This window comes from Balaenoptera physalus, assembly GCF_965194825.1.
Source record: "Balaenoptera physalus genome assembly, chromosome: 3".
NCBI classification, from domain to species: Eukaryota; Metazoa; Chordata; class Mammalia; order Artiodactyla; family Balaenopteridae; genus Balaenoptera; species Balaenoptera physalus.
In genome coordinates, this window is record NC_138890.1 from 171,317,844 (window position 1) to 171,340,754 (window position 22,911).

Sequence of the window (22,911 nt, forward strand, 5' to 3'; positions counted from 1 at the left end):
AAGGTAGGTTGGGACCCTGAAGGTAGCAACAGAGGGATTGTGTGAATAAAGAAGAATAACGGGAGAAGGCCAGGCTGGGAGCTCTGAAGATCAGCTGCCTCTACTACATAAGGTAGCCCTACAGGGAGGTCGCTGGATGTCAAGAGCTCTGGCTGCAGGCTCCTGAGCTGAGTTCTATTAGGACACTATTACTAAGAACCTTATTTTTATATAGTTTTAATAGTTAATATAATTATTAGTTAATATTTTTATTAAGATTATTTGTTAGTATTATTTAAATATCATATATTACTATTACTTAATATTAGGTAACTAAGCTAAAATTGGTTCATATAGTTATTAATACTTTTCATATATTAATCGATGAAACCAACTTGCATTTTGACACCAAGGGAGCAGCCACTGTCACCTTTGGCAATTTACTTAAGTATCTTTTGGTTTCAGTTTCCTCACCTGGAAAACAGGAATTCCAATATCTAACTCACAGGGTAGTTTTGTGGATGAAATGATATAAATGCCTGATATAGTGTGAACTGCCTACATGGCAAAGATTCTTTCTGGTTGATTCTGTTGGACATTTTTAAATGACTTTTTCTTCTGCTACAGAAATAATAACACCTGATGTTAAAAATTAGGAAATATACCAAGGACACATATAAAAAGTAAGCATCTCCTATAATCCCCAACATCCAACTTGAGCCATGATTAATTAATTGTTTTGTATATCTTTCCAGCTTTTTTTTTTTTGGTGTGTGTGCTACTTGTTATTGGTATTATTATTTTAGAAAATTGGGAATGGATTGTTTGGAATGTTTTTAAATGATACTTTTCACTTAATAGCTTCTAAGTATATATTTCTATGTCATTAAATAGTTTTCTACAACATCTTTTGTAGCGGCTGGATATAATCTTATTGTATGTTCATAACAAAATTTGTTTAAACAGTTAAATTTATTCTAACTTTTAGGTTGCTTGCTTTCTTTTCCTTTCTCTGTTGTTATTGTTACGTAAACCTTTCGACGAACACCCTGGTAGCTAGATCTTTGCACCGTTAAAATTACTTTCTAAAGTTAGTATTGCAGGGTGCAAACTATGTGTGTTTCTATGCTTTCTGATGACTGTTATAAATGGCCATTAAAGTCAGTATTGCAGGGTGCAAACTGTCTCTATGCTTCTTCATGACTGTTATAAATGGCCATTAAAGTCAGTATTGCAGGGTGCAAATTATGCCTGTTTCTATGCTTTTTGATGACCATTATAAATGGCCATTAAAGTCAGTATTGCAGGGTGCAAACTATGTGTGTTTCTATGCTTCTTGATGACTGTTATAAATGGCCATTAAAGTCAGTATTGCAGGGTGCAAACTCTGTCTGCTTCCATGCTTTTTGATGACTGTTATAAATGGCCATTAGGAAGAGCTGTGTGACTTTCTACCTCCTGCATCAGTGCCTGTGGATGCTCCTTCACGTCCACTGTCAACCTCAGGCGTCATGTACGATGGGGTTTGAGAGTAATAATGCAGACATCGTGCACATCCACAAATGGCTTTCCCAATGTTCCTTCCAATCTATTAAGAGGGAAGCCAGGATGTTTCCAGGCTCCTCTGGGACCCCTAAACTCATGAGTTAATAATGTCGTTTCTGTACAGACAGTACGTGAGCACGAGGGGCTTCCTTGGCAAAGCCCATCATAATCCTCTTTCTGAGGACTTATTATTGGAACAATAGTAGCCTACTGACTAAGTCTGACCTAGATTTTGAAAAGTCTGCTGTGTGCTTTTTCAGAATCGTTGAAGGTTGAGGAATGTTCTTTTTCGCCACTTTGGGTTTCTAATGATTTGCTTCTTCTGAAAATAAGATATCATGCGCAGACTTACTTAAATGAAATTCAGGATCATGACCTCATTGCTGTTAGGGGGGCCGAGGACGGTGAGTTGTACAACCCAAAACTATTGGATGGAGAGATTTTCTTAAAAAGATGATTTGCCAGCTATACTTTTCTTTCCTATGAAAATGCACGTTTACTGTAAGTTGTTGAAGTGCCTTATGAAAGCAGCATGGGGATGGTTTGGAGGCTGGTCCTCTCTCCAGGGGCCGATGGGCCATGTGCGTGCTAATACCATCCATCCAAGGAGCACGAGCCAGACCGCACAGGTAGTTTGAATCATTCTCTAGAGAACGGGGTTCCAAAGCGCCCACAGTGAGGTCACAGCCAATAAACCCTCATCATGAATCCCATCCCTCACTTTTCACATAACTGAAATAGAAAAGATGGTGTCCAGTCCTCCCTGGGGTTCACAGTAATGCCTAACATGAAGGCCAGGACCCCGTGGATACGGGACGAAGCTTATGCCATCCTCTCTTCCTGAGTCTGTGGGGACGTTGCTATGGACTCCGGTTAGCTGTCATGGCTTAAAGGAACACCAGATGCCCCTACTCTCCGTACACTGAGCTGTGAGCATCCCAGGAAATTGAAATGATGAGATGGGAAAAAGGATCAAAGCCTAATATCAAAGGGAGAAAGAAAGGAAGTTTCCTTTATCACCAGAGCTAATGGAGTTTTAAAAAAATTGTATGTTAAAAAAAAATTAAAGTTACAAAAAATTTTAAAATATACATATTAAATGACCAATTTCAGTGCCTGGAATATGTGAGACAAACAAAATGGGAAGAATCTATACTACCTTTAGACGATTATTCAGAAAATGGAAAGGAGAGTATCAAAATCTTTTTTTTTTTGCACAAACAATTCATGGAAGAAAGAAGTTATTAAGCAGTAAATAACTGATTTAACTCCTTTCACTTAAATGACTGATGTGTTAGTAAGTTTTGAAATTTCAATCTAGGCCCTTAGTAAGGGCCAGTTAGTAAGGAGTATTTGAAGATACAATTACTGGACGGCATTTGCAGCCAAAGGAGAGGGAGAAATATGAGCTGTGGTCCCTGTCATCACAGAGTCAGGAAGCTAACGCTAATTCACTGGAACAATTAGCAAAATCTGTAAGCAACAATTCCGTGACATTCAATCGAATGCTACATCCTGGGATACATTCTGTAAAATGTAGCATTAAGATAAATTGGTACAGCCACTATGGAAAACAGTATGGAGTCTCCTCAGAAAACTAAAAATAGAGTTACTATATGATGCAGCAATCCCACTCCTGGGCATATACCCAGAGGAAACTATAATTCAAAAACATACATGTACCCCTATCACATCACTATTCTCAATAGCCAAGACATGGAAGCAACCTAAATGTCCATTGACAGATGAATGGATAAAGAAGACGTGGTACATATACACAATGGAACATTATTCAGCTGTAAAAAGAATGAAATAATGCCATTCGCAGCAACATGGATACAACTAGAGATTGTCATACTAAGTGAAGTAAGTCAGACAGAGAAAGACAAATATCATATGATATCACTTATATGTGGAATTTAAAATACGACACAAATGAACCTATTTATGAAAAAGAAACAGACTCACAGACATAGAGAACAGACTTGTGGTTGCCAAGGTGGGGGGAGGGATGGAGTGGGAGTTTGGGGTCAGCAGATGCAAACTAGTATATACAGAAGGGATAAACAACAAGGTCCTATTGCATAGCGCAGGGAACTATATTCAATATCCTGTGATAAACCATAATGGGAAAGAATATGAAAAAGAATATATATATGGATAACTGAATCACTTTGCTATAAAGCAGAAATTAACACAACATTGTAAATCAGCTATACTTCAATAAAAAAATAAATTAAAATGTAGCATTAAGAGAATAAAGGCACGAGTCATCCGTGAAAGCCTCAAAATGCCATTGAAAGTTTGCATATGTGGTCTAATTGGTGCCCGTTGGCTGGGACTTTCTGCTGAAGGCTGGCAATTTTTACCCGGTCAGGACATACTCAGATATGGAATCCGAAGAAGAAAAGTCAAGTCTACAACAGATGAGGTGCAGGCCACGCCATTCAATACGTAACAGCATACAGGAAAACAACAAAAGCAATAATAATGAGGGAGATGTTCTTACCGGCAGGAAAAACAAATTTTGCGCACGCAGAATTGCTACCTGATTATATAAGGCAGAAAGACTTGTGTTTGACGCATTGGCAGTTGGAAGAATTGTCTCCTCTGACTCACTCAGGAAAAACTGCAAAGAAAGTGTTTTTACAATGAATTAGTGCAAAGGAGAGTAAAGAGTTAGCAGGTGGGTGCTAAGTTTATTAATGACGTGCGTGAGCAGGATTGTGTGGGCAACTCAGCATCTTTACTTCCAGTGCTAATCCCTTCATCTTCTCTTTGAGGCTTTCAGAATTTCTATTGAATAAGTAAATAACTCTTGTTGTGCTCTGCACTTCATAGTGAATTCCAGAACTCCCAAGTTGATGTTAAAGACAACAGAAGCACCTTGTTAAATATAAATTTTAAAATGAACCAAGGACAGGGCAGAGGGTTTGGTTAGAATTACGACCTGACATCACAACCCTCACACTTTCAATTCTGCAGCAGGAGATCGGAGTCTTCACAATGTGTTTTTGCAGGATCTTCACCATCATGGCTCAAACGTTAAATGAGTCAATGCAGTTATATGAGTTTTTTTTTTATATTAAGAAAATAAATTAATTTTATGGGAAAAATGCAGTAACTGGCATCAACAGTTGTCTCTATTATTTGTGAGTGCTTGGCATCTCAGGATCACGAGGGATTGAATTTGGAAAGGAAGGATGCTCTTAGGACTATTGGAAAGGGAGTCCTGATTTAAAAAGAAAAGAAGTAATCCTGAGAAAATAAAAATGATTAGCTCTTATGTAATGGTCACCAATACCAGCACCCAGAAGGAAACTGTCAGCCAGTTCCAAGGTAGGAAAAATTCAATCTCTTTCTGTTTCTCTCTCCCTCTCTCTCGCTCTCCTTCTCTGTCTCTGTCTCTGTTTCTCTCTCTTTCTGTCTCTTTCCTAGACGAGCTGCAGCACAAACTGTTTAGGTAACCAAGGATCAGTTACTTTCCATACCACGGCTGAGGGTCAGAGAAGTGTTCAGTGAAGGTAAACTAGAGAATCACTCAGGCCAGGTTCCCTTATGAAAGAGATTCATCTCATCCATGAAACTAGGCTAGGTCTTCGGCACAGGGTTAACCATCCACGTTCCAGGTCTAAAAAGTACAACTTCCCTGTAGAGTTTCGATAGTTGCTTTTGTTTCCTTCCTTTCTTTTGTTTGTTTCCTTTGATGGCAGAGTTCTTGTCAAATACCTACAGTAATTTACTTAGGTAAATAAGAAGGCATTTAAATAAATATATAGATATATTTAAATATATTAAATAGTATATTCTTGAGAACATTTCCTCTGAGATTCCAAGAATGATACTAGGTACAGTGTTTTTGCCCATTATATCATTTGATAAAATGCTGCAAAAAGCTGATTTAAAAGTCAAATAAATGTAGTAGATTTCTTTATTTACTACTAAAGAATTTATCAAAAATGTCACAACCCCTGGCTGAAATATAAATGTGCTAATTATTTGGAAAAAAATATATCAGGAAAAGAAATGAAGTAATTGCTTGGCAAACATCAGGTTCCAAAATGTTAAAAATTTAGATGTGACAGACCCAACATACAATTGATTTAAATATTAAAGAATCAAGATACGACAAATAGAAGGAGACTGTTTAGCTTGATAGGTTACTAGTCTCAGGCACCTGAGATCTTAAAATAATTTTAAAAAACCTTCTTGATTGTATCAGCATATAAAGAAGAAACTAAATTCTTGCTGTACAATGAGTAGAAATATATGCTGTGAAAGTTTTGTCTTGCAAGGACGCGCTGCAATAATAAGATGGTTTGAACTTGAAAAACAGTGGAGAACTTTAATCAATACATCAGGAATGCTTCATTAACTCCCTTCTGCTACTTTTTTTCAAGTGTTTAATTAACTACCCCTAAAATCAAGAAACTCTTTATTCTGTCTATGTGGCATCACACTGCAGTTTGGAATCAATTTTCCTCTTCTGTCCCCTTAGTCACTGTAAAATAACAAACTCCTAATTATAGCCAGTCCAAGCTCGAGGGTTATCAATCCACGTCCCTCTCCCTTCCGGATTAAAGTGCCACAATCTTCTGCACAGAATGAATTTCTAGTATCATAATTATTGGGGGGAACGCCTCTCGATCTATTTTAATATTCTACAACCTTTGTCATAATTGGGAAAATGATACCCTCATCCTGGACAAGATATCCTAACTAAGTGCCTATTTTTAGCCCTACTTCCAAATTTTACATTTCCCAGGCAATGTGAAACATCTCAGAATTATGTTTTTCAAATAATATTAAACTGTGAACACGTGATTTAATACCGTGTTAATAGCCTGATAACATCATTGCTTGTCATTTGGTTGGAAATAGAAGTAATTAACTAATTAGAATTAGATTACCAATTAACTACTAGTTAACCACGGCTAACTCCTTGTCTATGTGGCTCACGAAGCTGGGCTATTTATAATATTCTCTGGGAAGTTTCTCGGAAAAGTTGCAAAATGGTGTGAGGCATCACATGACGACATTGTCAAAATGTCAGAAAAAAAAAAGGCAGAGGATTTGAGCTTCTCGAACATGGTTCTAAACAGTCAGCTGGAAACTAAAATGGAACAAAACACACAGGCCTTTTGCAATTTGCTACCCGAAACCCTATATTTGAAAAAAAAGTCTGGATAACTGGTTGTTTTTTTCCACTTTGTATTGGGGTGTTTGGTGAACACCAGGTATTTTAAATGTCCTGGTAAAATCTCACAATTCATTTTAAATAAAACTGACCTGGACATTTCGTCATTTATATTAGTGTATAATGAGAGTTAAAGTAACACCATCCCTGTTGACCCTAGCTCTTGTAAGGGCTGTGAAGATTCAGCCTCGGGATAAACATTAGGGACTAAAAATCCATGCGGAGGCTCATTGTGGAAGGGTCCATCCGCACGGTCAGGGGCAGAGGGAGCTCGCGGGTGGCCTCAGCCCTCACATCATCCCTAAGGCTTCTCTCCTCTCTGAGGTAAAGAGAGTGATGGTGGTGATGATAGAAAAGTAGTTAATAAGGGCTGTTTGCCACTGGCTGGAAAAATCCAGGGCAAATTGAGAGGTTCCCCCACTGTGGAGGAACTGGGCATCAAAGCGAAAATGAGAACCTTCAAAACATTATTGGAAGTGAAATAAACCAGGCACAAAAAAGACAAATATCATGTAATCTCACGTATACGAGGTGTTCTAGAATAGGTAAGTTTTTCGTAACAGAAAGCAGAGTAGAGGTTACCAGAGGCCAGGGAAGTGGGGAGTTATTGTTCATGGGTACAGAGTCTGAGATGATGAACAAGTTCTGGAAATAGTGGTGACGGTTTGCATAATACTGCAAAGGTACTGAATACCCCTGAATCGTACACTTAAAAATGGTTAAAACAATAAACTTTATGTTATATATATTTTCCCCAAAGGAAAAATAACAAACATTGAAAACAGAAAAAGAAAAAAAAAAAAAAAAAAAGGAAGAAAGCATTTTTGCCTTGTCCCTAAAAGAATGCTTCAAAATCACAGGAGCTACAGAAGAGGATCTGAATGTGCTGTGACTTTAAAAAGATGAAGTTTCCTGAGAGAGAAGTATCCTCCCAGTGACTTAAGGAAAGCTTGCTCCTGAAGGCAGCGCCTCGCCTAACTCCCATACCAGAGAGCTGCTCTTCTCTGGAATGTGAGTCCAGCACCCGGATTAGCCTCACGGGTTAATCACTGCTAAGAAAGAACAAAACTACAACGCGGGGATAGGGCTCAGTTAGTCCAGGAACTGTATTCTTAGAAGAAGTACCAAGATAAGTTTAAAAGCTATCCAGGTACTACATTAAATAGAAACCTCTCCTGGATGGGGGTTTGAAGTGGGGCTAGGAAAAAAGGCACAGAAACACCGCTAGGAGCATTTGACCGCATGCAGGTAAAGACTGTACCCGCATCCCCAGCAGGAGGAGCCATCTTCCCAGAATGTTAGTGAGGGACCTGGAGCCCACTTCCCTTGCTTGGCACCCCAAAGATGCTCAATTCCACCAGCCCAGGTCTCAGTGCTGCACTGGCACCCCCTGGTGATGTGTGTGACCCAAGGGACGTCACAGCACCGTGCAGTGTGGCTGGGGACACAGGATCTTGTGTCTGCCTTGTGCAGTCAAAATGCAAGAGGTCAGGGATCCGAATAGCTGGAGAGTGTTTCTCTGTAAGTCATCAGATGCGATCAAAGATGGCACCCTGATGGACCAGTCCTTCCCCTTCTGTGATGAATAAGAAATGACAAGAAATCTCAAGATCTAGGGAAAGTGATTTCCTTTGTCTACCTCATGTTGCATTTCATACTGTTTTGTGATGTTTCTGTGAAATAAATACAAGAAGAACATCTGCATGGGAGGGAACCACTAATTTCACCAGGTATCAAGAAAAATAATGGACAGAAACAAATTAATTTAGCTTGTTCCTTGTCCCACAGCCTCTGATACCAAGGGGCAGCTCAGTGCGTGGAGCCTTATTTCATTCTTTCTCAAAGCTCATCCACCATACTTTTAATGTGTCTCCCATAGACTTCTCGACCTCACTTGGCAATGCACTTCCTTCTTTCTGAGGAAGGAAAATGACACTGGAAGATGTGTTTCTGGTACAGAAGATATATTTCTTCTCTCCAAAGGGATTGCAGTTACTGTAAAAATATCTACTCCTAAATGCTGAGCTCATGCAACATTTATAGACAGTGATTGAACTGCCCATCAATCACTAATTATCCTAGGAGAAATACAACCAGCTTCGAATAAGATTTGTTTCCCATTTCGAGTCTGTCTTTTAAAAACTAGGTGATAAATCCTGGTTTTATAAGGTCAAATTGGATTTCATGAAAAATGTTTTCTTCTTTAAAGGGTTGCCTGCTTACACATTCATTCATTCATTCTCTCATTTAGTAACTATGGAATGGCCCCTCCTTATATAGAGGGTGCTTTCCTAGGACACGTGAAAACATAAATAAGCAAAACACCCCTCGCTCTTAGGTGTGTGGATGTTGCGTTACATGTGTCACCGCTCAGGATGTGTGCACAGGTAAATGAGCACACAGGTGAGTGCACAGGTAAATGAGTGCACAGGTGAGTGAACACACTCTTGAGGGATGAGGAGACTTGATTATAAGGGCAAAGGGGGTCAACACTCGTCAGGGCAACGGAACACCCTCGGTGTCTTGTTAGAACCACTCAGAACTCTAGCTAGTGTTGTCCTTCAAGTGTGTCCTGTTTCTCCCAGCCCCACCCCCTCCTCCTTCACGGTGGAGCTCACTTCTGTCCCAGCTGTCTCCCGTAGCTTGATTTACCAAGCTCTTCTCAGAGCTTGCTGGCACTTTCTCCCAGAGAGCTGGATCTCACAGCAGCAGGACTAACGCGCACATGCCTGTTACAAAGTCCAGCACGAGGAACCCATTTTAGGAAATGCTCATGTTTCTCCAGTCTCTCACCACTGCCCTTCGTGTCTCTGTCCATCTTCCTCTGTGGTGATAGATTCATACGCTCATGCAATAGCCACGATACCGCCTGTGCAGGAAACCTAGGGGTCCTAACGGCTAGTGATATGCTTGCTGAAGGGCTCTTCCAGGAAAGGCCCTCTTGTCTAGTCTTCAGTCCCTCATGGCACATTCCTCACCCTGAGGCCTCCCCTGCTCTGGTGACAGCTCTGGGGCCACAGTCACAATATCCTCGGGTCGTCACGCAGAGAGCCCTTGGCCCACGGTCTGGGGCCCTCGTGAGCACGTGCCTCAGGCTGACTGCTGCCAGCCTCCCCTGGAGCCCTTGCAATCTGAAGTCCCTCCTGAGCAGGGTATTCTTGAGGGAATTACCTGTCCAGACAGGGCACCATTTCCCAGCTCTTCCCCAGTCAGTCCTGACAAAGCCCTTGTTGGAAATAAATGATGTCACGGTCTAGGTATGCCTGAGACCTAGAAGATGAGGCCTCCATCCCTGGAGGGAAGGTCTCATCATCTCTGAAGCAGAAAGTCAGCCTCAGGTGCTGTGAAGGTCCAGGAGGAGGGTGAAGAGCTTGGGGAGAAGTCCAGGAGGAGGGCCAGGATGGTGGAGCTGTCATGGTGAACTTGACACAGCAAGACAACTCCACATAGGAACACAAGCTGGTCCTGGGGAAGCCTGCCGGCTGCATGGGCTTGACTGCCGAGCCCTCTCGCCCCACAGACACTGTTAGTTCTAACTGCACAAGGGCAAGTGGGAGCAGCCCCTTCCCGAGCTGACCTCTGAGGCTGAGCAGGTGGGTAGAGGAAGGCCAAGTCACGGTGACACCTGTCACTGGTCTGTGCCTGGGAAGACCTACAGTAGGGCCTCACCTCATGTCCTTTCTCAGGGGAGCTCCTAGAGGGAGCTGGGGCATGTAGTTAGGTGAGGTGGGAGAAGCCAGCTCACCTGTCCCCCAGTTAACCACACGGCGGGACACCCAGGAATCCATACCCAACCTCCTGATGGGCAGGAAGTGGGAGGAAGGAGGGCAAGCTGAGGCTTCTCTGCCACCTTCTTTCCAGGTGCCCTTAAGATGGACTTCGAGACAAAGTGAAGTGGAGGAAGGGGCCCTCCCACCTCTGCAGCTGGCACCCCAGCCCTTCTGCCTTCCAGCTGGCATCACCCTCACCTGAATCTCCAGGTGTGTCTGGAGAAACTGTACGACCCATAGTACAACACTGAGGACAAAACCCAAGCAAATATTCAAGGTCCTTACCTACTCCTTCAGCCTTGTTTTTTTGCTGCTACTTGGTACACATTTCTCTCTCTTCTCTGTCCTAGATGCCAAATGCCTTCCCTCCTTCTCATCTTTCATCCACCATCTGGTGAAACTCCTTCTGCCCATCCTTTAGAATCCTGTCCCGCAGCCTGGCTCCCCTGTCCTTGCCCCCTACACGCTTCCATGGTTGGCTCTCAGACGCTTTTATAAGTTTACCCAGCTGTCGGTCTCCTAAACTCCACCGGGAACTCCTGGGAGGCAAACTGTCTTTGTGTTCTGAGGATCTAGTGACGTACCAGGTGCATATTTATGCTCAATACATATATATATTTTTTGCTGAATGAATGCTCATTAGTCTCACCTATGAAAACGATGTCTTTATTATGTAACACACGTGCCTCTTCTCCACAACCTGGTTTTGTGTTTCAGGAAGGCAAGGAGTATACTCATGACACTGCAGTTCCAACACCAGTAAAGCACCCAACATATGAAGGAAATTAACGCCTTATGGTTGATGGTGATGATGTCAGAATAATAATAAGGTTGTGTCTCAATGTGCACTGATTACCTAAGTGTCTATTTTTAAGGCTATACCAATAGTACTATTGATACAGTAAGAGCGACCACTGGTTCAATATTTACCAAATACCTCATGCCGTCCTAAGTGTGCTCGGAGCGTCGGTTCATACCTTAAAAATCCACCTTGGCAGAGAAGTGTGAGTTCTCACTGAGAACTGAAAGTAAGTTCTCAGTTTTCTCATGAGAAGTGAAGTGGGACCTGTGGAAGTTTGTAATGAAAATTCTCCAAAACCGAACAGCTGGTAAGGTGGGAGCTGCTGTTTGAAATCAGGCCCTTTAAACCCCAGAGCAGGACACCTTTCCCACTGCACTCTCCTTAATTTGCTGGTTCTGTTACCCACAGCCGATCACCCTGCTGACATTTGGTGGCATTTCTGTAGCCGGAGCCAAGACGAGCTAGGAGGTAGGAAACCGCTGGAAGGAGCCTCCCTCCCTCGCGGTGGTTCCCCCAGTCTGCACCGTTTTCCCTTAGCGAAGCCGCTGCTGCAGCGGTTGAGGGCTGAATTTAACAGGCAGCAACGGGTGTCACTGAAGGAGCTGTGGGAAAGGTTTCCAAATCCCATGAGACAGGCACCGCCCGGCGGGGCCCTGACTCACCATGTTGAACACGGCCATGGTTAATATGATGGCCGTGGTGATGACCGTCAGGGAGATCCGAGGCCAGGGGCGGGTGGCGATGATGCCCGACGACTTCAAGAGCCACAGGAGAGAGGCGGACGCTTTTTTGCTGCATTGCTGGGAGGAGAGAGAAGGAAAAAGAAATGCGTTGCTATTTTATGTATTTTTCTCAAGTTTCTCAAGGATGTTTAAAACCACAAGATGCATCGATATTCTTCACAGATTGAAGAAGTAGACTATGTTGGCATCATTGTTACAAATTAGGAACAAATTAATTACGTTTGTACGACAAATTAGGACGTGCTTGTATGTCCTTTAAAAGAGACCTGAAATTATGTTTAAAAATTCTTCCGGTAAAGGAAAAATACGCCAGGTAATTAAACCACTCTGGGGGATGTGTTGGGTCTCAGATCACAGCTGTGAGGAGGCAGGTTTCATAAATTCAGGTGATTTACGCAGAAAGCGATCAACACGCAGCTAATCCTAAGAATACAACCGGACCATAAAATAGTTTGGTGCCTGTACCTGTGAAGGCAACACCCAGCGTTCTCAGCTGAGGCTTGTGGTGATGGCTTGACCTCATCCTGTCCTGCGAGGGCTTCCTCCACGTGGAGAAGCTCTACTTTTTATTATAAAAATTTTTATTTTTGATTGTGTTAAAAAATGTAAAATGGACCCTCTAAACTATTTTTAAGTGCACAGTTCAGTAGTGTTACTGCATCCACATTGCTGTGTTACAGATCTCTAGAGCTGTTATCTTGCACAACTGAGACTCCACACCCACGAAACAACTCCCCTTTCCCCTGGCAACCGCTATGCTACTTTCTGTCTCTAAGCCTCTGACCAGTCTAAGTACTCATGAAAGTGGAATCATGCAGTATTTGTCTTTCTGTGCCTGGCTTACTTCAGCTGGCATAACGTCCTCTGGGTTCATCCACCCTGTAGCCTGTGACAGGACTTCTTTCTTTTCATAAGGCTGAATAACAATCTATGTATAGGCCACATTTTGTTTATCCATTCATCTCTTGTCGGACACTGGCGTTGGCTACAGTGAATAATGCTGCACTGAGCAGCATTATAGTTTCTAAGAAGCTCTTTTCGTGTGGAAGGAACTGAGGTCTTTATAGGATGACAGCCAGCTTTCCCTCACCATCTTCTGTGGGCCAGACTCTGCTCTGTGGGAACTCAGTGATGGGCTAACCTCACCGAGGCCTCGAGGCCACCTTCCTGGGGAAGCACTGTGATGTTCACCTTCGTCCCGGTGGTGAGAGAGCGGAGTAGGGAGAATCCTAACCTGTGGGTAACGCAAACCTGGCCAGTGCCAGGTATTCCGGTACCCACCGGAGTGGGCATTTACATATGTTATCAGATCTGACAGGCATTCTTAAGAGTTCTCTAGGAATCTAAATTTTAACCTTCACGCAAAAGGGACTGTGGATCCGAGGCCACGTGTCCTGGAACCATTAAAAAAAAAGGTATAATTTCGAAAAAATTTAGAAGGAGGAATAAATATACACTCATACACTTTTGACTTGCACTAGTAAGTTAATATAATGATAAAACTGTTGCGACATCAATAAAATTCAAATAGAGAATATTCCTTAATAGCACTAATAAACAGCGCTTTTATTTCTCAACCTCTTTCACATTTTCTTTCTGCTTTATTCTTTAAAGTATTGTTGATGTAAGCACTGCAACTTGTTAACTGTTGATACAACAATTAAATGAGACTCTGTGATACTGGATAAGAGGCAGTGAGAAAGGTAACCGGCCCTGTGGCTCGACATCAAGTCCCTATAGCTGTTAAACTTTCAGCAAGTTAATTACCCTCTCTGGCCTCAGTTTCTTCATCTCTAAAATGAGAATAATAGTGCCTGCCTCGAGGTTTAAATGAGCTACGTAAGGTGCCCAGAACAGGACATATGTGTTAACACTTCTTATATTTGTGAAGAAAACATAATATTTCTTAGAAACATTTTAGTGACTAAAAATTTATTTGCTCTACATCTAGATGAACAAAAAACATGTTTCCCCTTCCATTCCACTATAGTCTTTTTTTTCCCCTTCAGCTCCTGATATAAAGACATGCAGAACATTTTCTACAGCATACATCCCCCACTGATGTAGAATCCCAGGACAGCGTTTAGCGCTCACTCCTTGGGCAGATTCTCCTGGGTCTTTCTCTGGTTTCTCCTACAGCCTGTCTGGGACAATGGGACAGTGCTGCCCTGGATTCCGGGGGCACCAGGAGCTGAGTCACTGGCTGGCAACCGGGCTCTGCAGAGCATCTTCCCACCAGCAACACAGGGGGAGCCAGATTTATGCCTTAAGCTTCTTCCCCAAAGCAGGGTGTGGACGGGGGTTGGTGGTGGCGTTAAGTCTGTTTTCCAATGAGATGCCCTTTAATGCTGTGAACATGCAGTATCTTTCAGGGTCACACGGCTGGAGGACACCCACCTGAAAGTGTACCACTATCGTTCAATGCATGCTACTTGGAATAATATTAATACCGCAGACCACAGTCAGATCTGCATTCTGGAGGAGAAGCTATAATAGAGTAAAGAGCAGAGATTCAAATGGAATATCATTGTCATCCAGCTCATATTCCAGTAGGAGATGATGACATCTGGCTGGATTCTGGCAAATTAAGGCAATATTTATGTATTTGCATCCTAAGTGACTAGGATTAGTGTTTTTATTTAAAAGAAAATTATAAAAATGGATGCTTTTGTGTCTGTACACAGAAATTGTCAATAGATATGATAAACGTTTTAAGAGCGGAAAACACAAAACTGTTATTTTAGGAGAATATTTAAATCTAAATATTACATTACAGATTCCATGTCACAGTCAATTAGGTAAAATATTATCTGGTTATTACACAGACATGCTATTGAAATTATGAAATTAAAAAAATTACTGTTTGAATTTTTAGAATAATGCATGGTGATAATATTGCCAAATATGCCATCTAACAGGAATATGTTATATTCTGCTTACAGATTAGTCATTTGCTGAAGCAGATGTGGGCAGACACATGTGAGTTTTTTCTGCTCCCGTGACACGCTGGGCAAAATTACAAACTGGTGGCCCTAGAAACTACTGCCTCTGTGTGCCTACTGTATATGTGGCAGAATGTCCTGGAAATCTGTCATGTTCCTACTCAGCCCTGCGAAGAGCCCTCTTCTTGGAACTGCTCACTAAAGACGCGTGGGGTTGGCGTGCGTTGGGCTCAGGACACCGGATTCAGGATGCGGTAGGTTCAATTCCTTCTCCATTTAGTCTTCCTATGTGACTCCAAGACCCCCCGTGAAATTGTTTTTAAACCTATCGAGCCAAATACTCATTGTTCTCCAGCTCATGGAGACAGGCAGCCTCCCCTATCTTTCCATCCTGTCACCAAGTAGAGGCAAAGTAAATACAACTGTTCTGAAATATGAAAACTGGTAACACTGCTGGTGGCAAGGATGAGGAAATAGAAGATGATGATGGAGATGGGGACCCTGAACTATAAAGACAGTGCAGGAAGAAGAGGAGGAAGATACAGACCTTAGGGGGAAGAGAAGAAACCAACGATGGGAGAAAAGGAGAAAAGAGACTAAGAACTTAAGATAGAAGGAATCCGATTAAGGAAAAATGGGAACATTGATTCCGTTTGTAGCTCTGAATAAAAATTACAACTTGGATCCTAACATGATAATTTAGTTCAGTTTATTCTGTTTTGGGTTAAGTATTCAAACAGAGTTCCTGATGGAAAAATAAAGTTTATCAAAATTTACACCATCCTAATGAGACATTATAAACGGTAACATCTCAAAGAATATTGTGGTGTTTATTCAGAAGATGCTATGCATATGAAAATGAGAGCATTTCCAATGGGTAGTCATTCTATTTGATCTTTGCTGTAATCACTGGCATCGTTTCAGCCAAATCTGTTTCCTCCCTGCTGTGATCATCAGTGAGGCTCACTGTATCCTATGATTGCCTCTTCTTACTTACAGCGAGCTCACTTTAAGTAAGAAATGCTAGAAATCCTTCTAGAAATGCTCTTGGCTGGTAATGCCACATGCATCCACTGATAAATACGGAATTGGTACTAACTGTAGTGGGAGATGTAAAAGGAGAAAGAATATAAATTTATATGAAAACCCTATGGTGGGGACTTCCCTGATTGCGCAGTGGTTAATAATCCGCCTGCTAATGCAGGGGACATGGGTTCCATCCCTGGTCCGGGAAGATCCCACATGCTGTGGAGCACCTAAGCCTGTAAGTCACAACTACTGAGCCTGTGCTCTAGAGTCTGCGAGCTGCAACTACTGAGCCCACATGCCACAACTACTGAAGCCTAAGCGCCTAGAGCCCATGCTCCGCAACAAAGAGAAGCCACTGCAATGAGAAGCCCACGCACTGCAATGAAGACTCAACGCAGCCAGAAAAAAAAAACAAAAACAAACTATGGTGGAGTTAGTGCTTGGGGCAGTGAGCAGTGTGGGTTGCTAGAAAGGGTGTGGATGAAAGCTAACGTTCTTCATCCAGAAGATGCAGAGATTCTCCATGTAAAAATAAAATGCTCTTCATCTGTGTTTTGGATTTAAAAAAAAGAAAAAACTATCTCCACCAAAAATATTTTCCATTTCTTCCTTCCTCTCTTCCTTTTTTCTTTTTGAAACTTTTGCATTGGAAACGACTGGTAGTCTCTCTTTCTAAAATTCCTCCTAATTTAATGTTATCATTATTAAAGCAGATTGTGTTTGCAGTCTCATTAGTGTTCCTTTTTAAAATAAAACGATGTACCTGAAAAGAAGTAGATCCTTATATAGGTGAAGTTTAATACAATGAGAAACATTTCAGAAAGTTATCAATATATCACAGTGGCTGAGTAACAAATTTTTATTATTAGAACTCATCCTAAAATCTTGCGTGAAAGCTATGGCGAAGTTTATCATATAAACATGCACTATTGTGTAGCTGTCTAAAGGAACACTTTGCCTTTCCTACTTTGGCATTTTAACTGGGCAGGGACTATCTTTTTGAATGGCAGCAACAAGTTGCAGCAATAATTACTTAAAACATTTAATGTCACAGAGACTGATGTGTCTGCTTTAATCATTTAATTGTACTTGGATTTCCCACAGACTTTTATTTCAACCAATCATAGTTTACAAAATCAACCTGTTTCTTTTGTACGCCTTGGCTGAGCCATATTCCTCTGTCATTCATCCACTGTGTGGTCCTCATAGCACTGTCAACATTGTGTTATCTTTGCCGACATGCTTGTCTCTGGTCATGTGGAGACCTGGTGGAGGACACTGGCCTCCTCACACCCATCTTTGTTTTCTATTTTTTTTTTTGGCCACGCTGTGCAGCTTGCGGGACCTTAGTTCCCTGACCAGGGATCAAACCTGGGCCCACAGCAGTGAAAGTGCCGAGTCCTTACCACTGGACCTCCAGGGAACTCCCATAACCCATCTTTGTATTCCCAGAGGCAGCACGGTGTTTGGCAAACAGTCAGAACGTAATAGATGCTCACTCAATAAGCTCCCCGTCTTAACGATGGACCCAAAGAGAAATTCCCATGGGCTGGGAACAAAGAAGGAGATCACTGCTGGGGGACTGAGGCTGTGGGATTGGCCTAGGAGTGTCCTGAAACTGAACATTACCTAGGGCTGGGCTTTTAATGCCCACAGGGAAAGATGTTGCCTTGGGTCTGCAAAAGGTGGGCAGCTGGAACCAAGACCCCTGAATAAAACCAGAAGCCTAAGAAAGCTATTCTCTCCATGTGGAGAAGTCTAGAAGAAATCCATACACTAGATCAAGGAAGTACCAATAAACTTCCAATGATAATTCAAACTCTAAATATGGGTGTTGGTTTTGAAATCACATTATCTGCTTCATAATGAGAATCCCAAGGTGAGTGGTTATCAATCAGACCAAAAACCAGAGAAAGTCCTTGGGGCTCCAGCTGCAGCAAGAACAACACTGCTTATGAAAAATACTTCACATCGCAGGGTGCAGGGCACGTCCCAGTTGGGAAGGGGGCAGCCCCTACTGAATGATCTCACAATAAACAAAAATTATGAACTACATAAGAAGACCTTACAAGGAAGAATAAACAGAAATAACAGATAGTAGAATTAGTATCACAAGGTCTGCAATTATTATATCAATCTGAAATAGTCTGTAAAATAAGATTAAATTAATAAAAGATGGATTAGAGTTCATAATGAATAATCAGTTAAGAGAAAGCAACAGGCATATCTTAAAAATGAGCTCCATAGACTCTCTAGAGACAAACATGTAGATATTGAGATTAAACACTCAATAGTTATGCTGAAGAGGGTAAGATAGCGCTAAGGAAACAACCTGCAAAACAGCACAGAAATATAAAGAGATAAAAAGTATGATGTTGAGGCACAGAAGGTACAATAAAAAGATTCAACATACTTGGAATGAAAGTTTGAGTAAAATAGAACAGAAAGACAGGGAAAGAGGCAAAATACAAGGAAATATGGGATGACAACTTTGTGGATCTGGAGCACGAAATGAACTCTGTGGCTGGACAATGCACTGAGTCGCAACCAGGAAAAATGAAAGTAAACCTACTCCTTAACACAAGGAGTCAATTGACCAAGACAGACAAAGAACAAATCCTACAAAAGCAATCAGAGAAAAGACATCTACCAAGGAAGAACAATTAGAGTAGATTTCTCCTCAGTACCTTAAAATCCAGGAAAATATGGACTCATGTCTTCAAAATGTTAGAAAAATTATTGACTAAATTATTAGTCAGTGAGGAAAAAAGGATATTTTTTAATATAAAAGCTGATTGGGTATATTATGCACAGGCTCTCATGGAAGGGATTACAAAAGGAATAATCCTATGGAAATATGGACACTGCATCTGGAGGAAGGAATGGCATTCAGAAGAACGGTGAACAAAGAGATTGTTAAACAAGAATAGTGGTAACAATGAACAATAAAAATAGTTTAAATTTTAAAAATCTAAAGAGCACTAGCATGGATGATGGATAAGGATGATAAGATTTAGAGATTTAGAGCATGGTCCTTGTATTCTTCACCAAGAAGATGGAGATAATAATGGACCCTGTTAATCATGTGCATGTTACATATTTTACCTTAATTGCTAAAAGAAAAGACTTGGATAAAGCAACTGCCAAGTCACTAGAGGGAATAAAGGAGAATAAACTCCATTCGTCCAAGAGAAGGCAGGAGAGGAGGAAAAATAAGCAGAAGCAAAGAACATACATGATGGATAAAAAAAGCAAAATAAGACTAGCATAATTATAATACACATAAATGTATTACACTTGTCAGGTAAAAGAAAGAGACTCTTGGATCAGAGAACGTAACATACACTTAGATGTTGTTTACAAGAGACACACCTATATAGCAAGGAAAAGCTGAATAAGAAGATGGGAAAAGGGACACTGGGAAAATACTAACCATGAGAAAGCTGATTATGTTGAAATTAGAGAAAATAGATTTCAAGGGAAAAACACTCCTGTGGGTAGAAAGCTTTTTAATCAGCTTGTGTGTGACCTACTTTCCTTCCCCAGGACAATCTCTATGTTTGTGCTTTCATCTCTGCCTGGAACAACGTTGGTGGGCTGATATCATATTATCTCTGCTATACAAAGCACAAGAAAACCACATTGAGAGAAAAAAATACTCCTGACATTTTCTAACATTTTCATTTGCTAAATCCGGCATACTCCTTCTAAAATACATTTTATCAAGGAGGGTTTTTTTTTTTTTGGTGTGTGTGTTATTTATAGTTATATCTCTTGTATTTCTTCCAGAGATGCAAGTCTACTTCAGGTAGTTTAGAAAGTTAAATTTGGCAGTAAGTACACACTTATTATTATTACTACTATGATGATGACAGCTATTATTATTTTTTATTGCCGAGTGTCATGAAAATACAATCTCTTACTCTACATCTTAGTTTCTACTTAGATAAAATGGATTCTTTGGATTATCAAATAAAATAATATACATTGAATGCACTTTAAAGGGCTCTCACATATGTAAAAACATTTTTGCAAAGTATTATTATTAAGGATGCTTTCCTACTAGACAACAGCTGCATATATTGGAAAACTAGACTATGAATTAGGTTCTATGTGAGGTTATCGTGACTGACTTACGTGATTCTGACCAACTGATTCTTAGCAGTCACCGGAGACAACCTCAGTGCCATGATGGCCCAAGACCATGAATGTGGTCATCCCTGCCTAGTTCTGAGCACCTGTCTGCCAGTGACTCTCCACACACAGCCTAGCACCCTCTGGAACCTGCCTCCAAATAATTATAAGGGTTCTAAGCCTTGTTTCCAATGGCTCCAAAACCTACTTGCTATACACTACAGGGCAAATTATGTAGCCTCTGTGAGCTTCTGTTTGTTTCATTAATTGAGAATAAGCATTCCCTCCAAGGACTCTTGTGTGGTTAAATGAGCCAGCCTATATAACATGCTTAGCAGAGTAATTTTAATATAACATAACATTTATTATTTCTAAACTGCAATGAGGTCAGATACAGAACTATTCACGGGATCTTGCCCGTCATAAGCAGTTTACGTTGGTTCTGAAGGTTCTCATCCAAGGACAGGAAACCTTTGCAGATCTTATAGTGTCCTGATCCTGATCCAAAGCCTCTGTCTCCAACCTCAAGAGATCTGCTTACAACTCCTGCATTATTTGTCATGGAGGGAAACTTTTAAGTATGTAGAAATGGGAACTCATTGAAGTGAATGGCATCTCAAGTCCTGGGTCCCTCATCCACAAAATGCGGGGCTGACCAAGGTTATCTCTTGGGTCCCTTTCAGCTCTCAAGTTTACAATTGTGAAATGCTAACCAGTGTCTGTTGTAGAAAGCTAAGCACCTCCTAAGGGGACCGATGCACAGGCGGTGAAGGAGGTCTGACAAGTGAGAACACGGGATGATGGTCCAGGATGCAGGCAAGCCAGGAGCTTGCCAGAACCGGGAGCAGGGATGCGGTGACTGTGAGCTGAAGTCAGAGCTGCGAGCTTGGGGGAAGTCGAGTCTGGGCGAGGGTGGGTGTGGGATGTTCTCTGAGCAGTGGTGCCAGGACGTTGCCTTTAAGGTAACAGACATTAAATATTTATCTTGTGCTTCAAGTGACTGAAATACTCAATGAAAAAAAAACAGGGCTGAGGTGAACTCACTGATGATTTTTTTCACCTGAAAGAATACAAATCAGAATAGAAAATAGGAAGCCCAAACAGCAGGCACTAGGGAAGCCAGTGGGGGAAAAGGAGGGCTCTTCAGAATTAGTTTATGAAGGTTAGGAGAGTATTTCCAAAGGAGAAGTCAGCCCGAAGCACGTCAGAGTCAAAGATTCATGGTGCGTATGAGAAGGAATTTCAGTGCAGCGAGATGAGGGCCATGGACCACCATTCAGTCCTTCGTACATTCATTTACATACAGAGCTCATCCCCACGCCAGGGCATCTGGAGAAAGAAGGATGAACACGGGCTCTCAGGGCACATAACTCTGCCTGAGGATGAATGGGGGAGGGTTGGTGAGACAAGGGAGGTGCTACATGGAGCTTGATGAGTGGAGAAAGGAAAAAGAACCTCATGGAAATCATAGAAGTCCAGTAGCGCTTACTAAGCATATGCTCATTGCAAACTCATTTATGAGGTTAGCATTCTGCTGGATTCCCTGGGAGATAGAAAGCAAGGGTAGGAAACAACCCTGGCCTTAAAGAACCTACTGTATACAAGGAGAAACAGCAGTCACACTCACCAAAAAATAAAAAAAATGGGGGTCAGCGAGATGTTATACAATCGAGTGTCAAATTACATGGTGCAGATCCTGAGTCCCATGGTGCTCAAAGAAGGACCCATCACAAGGGCTGGTGATGCTCCTGAGAAAGTTTCTAGGAAGGTGAGCAGGTGCAGAGCCCACCCCCATGGGCAATGGGGGGGAGGGGAGGGGAGGGCCAGCACTGGGGAAGGTGTGGGCTAGGGTGACCGGAGGGAGAGGAGAGGCCGGGCTTCCCCCAGCAATCATGATTATAACAAACAGATTCCATGGCATTTTTCTCTGAATGTGTCACTGAACACATATCTTTTTAATCAACGGAAAAAAATTGCATTTCCTTATCACTCTTATTTTCTGCCCACTTTGATGTTTCTCTACCTTTTTATCACACCCAGCTGAACAATGACCTATCGATTGTATCTATTATGTTGCACTTTTTGTGCAACAGAGGATAATAAAGGTAAAGGTCTTGGAGGAAAAATATGTGTCAGGCCTACCTTTTCTCAACCTCCTTCATAGATGTATTTTAATTTCTTTCTTCATACGGAGAATTTAATACCGATATTAGCATTGATACTGCCTTTGGCATTTAAGTTTTCAGAAGGTGAACATCAGTTAATAGAAGATGAGTCTGGGATATTCAGTATTCTTCCATAAACTCAGTATTTAATCCATAAATAAGTGCAAATCACAATAAAACCTCATACTTCTCTATGACCACTGTGGAATATTTGTGATATATACATAGGTTTTTTTTCTTCTTCAATTTAAATTTGTTGTTTGTAGAGTGACACTTAAGTATTACATTAAATGTCACATGTAAGAACTGTAAATTTTTTTTTAAAAAGAGACAGAAGCAAGCATTTATCATTTTGATCTTTGTTCAAAACACTATGAGAACTCATATTAATTTTTAAAAGTTAATGCTGTTGTTTGCTGCCTAAAAAAGGGTTTGTCTAAAGTGCTCTAAGAATAGGCACTCTAAAATATGCAGTGATGGAAAATAATGGTAGCTGCTGTTTGTTGAAAATCTGTTGGTATCCTGCTAGGTCTTTAACATTTAATATCTCCAATCATCCCGAGAAGCTGTAAGGATGGTTGATCACCAATTTCCATGTGAGGAAA

General features: G+C 41.3%; 1 protein-coding gene across 4 annotated transcripts in view; it reads right to left on the reverse strand.

Annotated features, from left to right (window-relative positions):
• ADCY2 (adenylate cyclase 2) overlaps positions 1–22,911 on the reverse strand; it is a 427,841-nt gene that overhangs the window by 58,140 nt on the left and 346,790 nt on the right. For 3 of the 4 annotated variants that reach the window (XM_082454365.1, XM_082454367.1, XM_082454368.1), the window contains 2 exons: positions 11,956–12,093; positions 4,034–4,153 (listed from right to left, as the gene is read on the reverse strand). In XM_082454365.1, coding sequence (XP_082310491.1) covers positions 4,034–4,153; positions 11,956–12,093 — 258 coding nt within the window. The remainder of the gene's footprint in view (positions 1–4,033; positions 4,154–11,955; positions 12,094–22,911) is intronic. The other variant, XM_082454366.1, reaches the window with a different exon arrangement.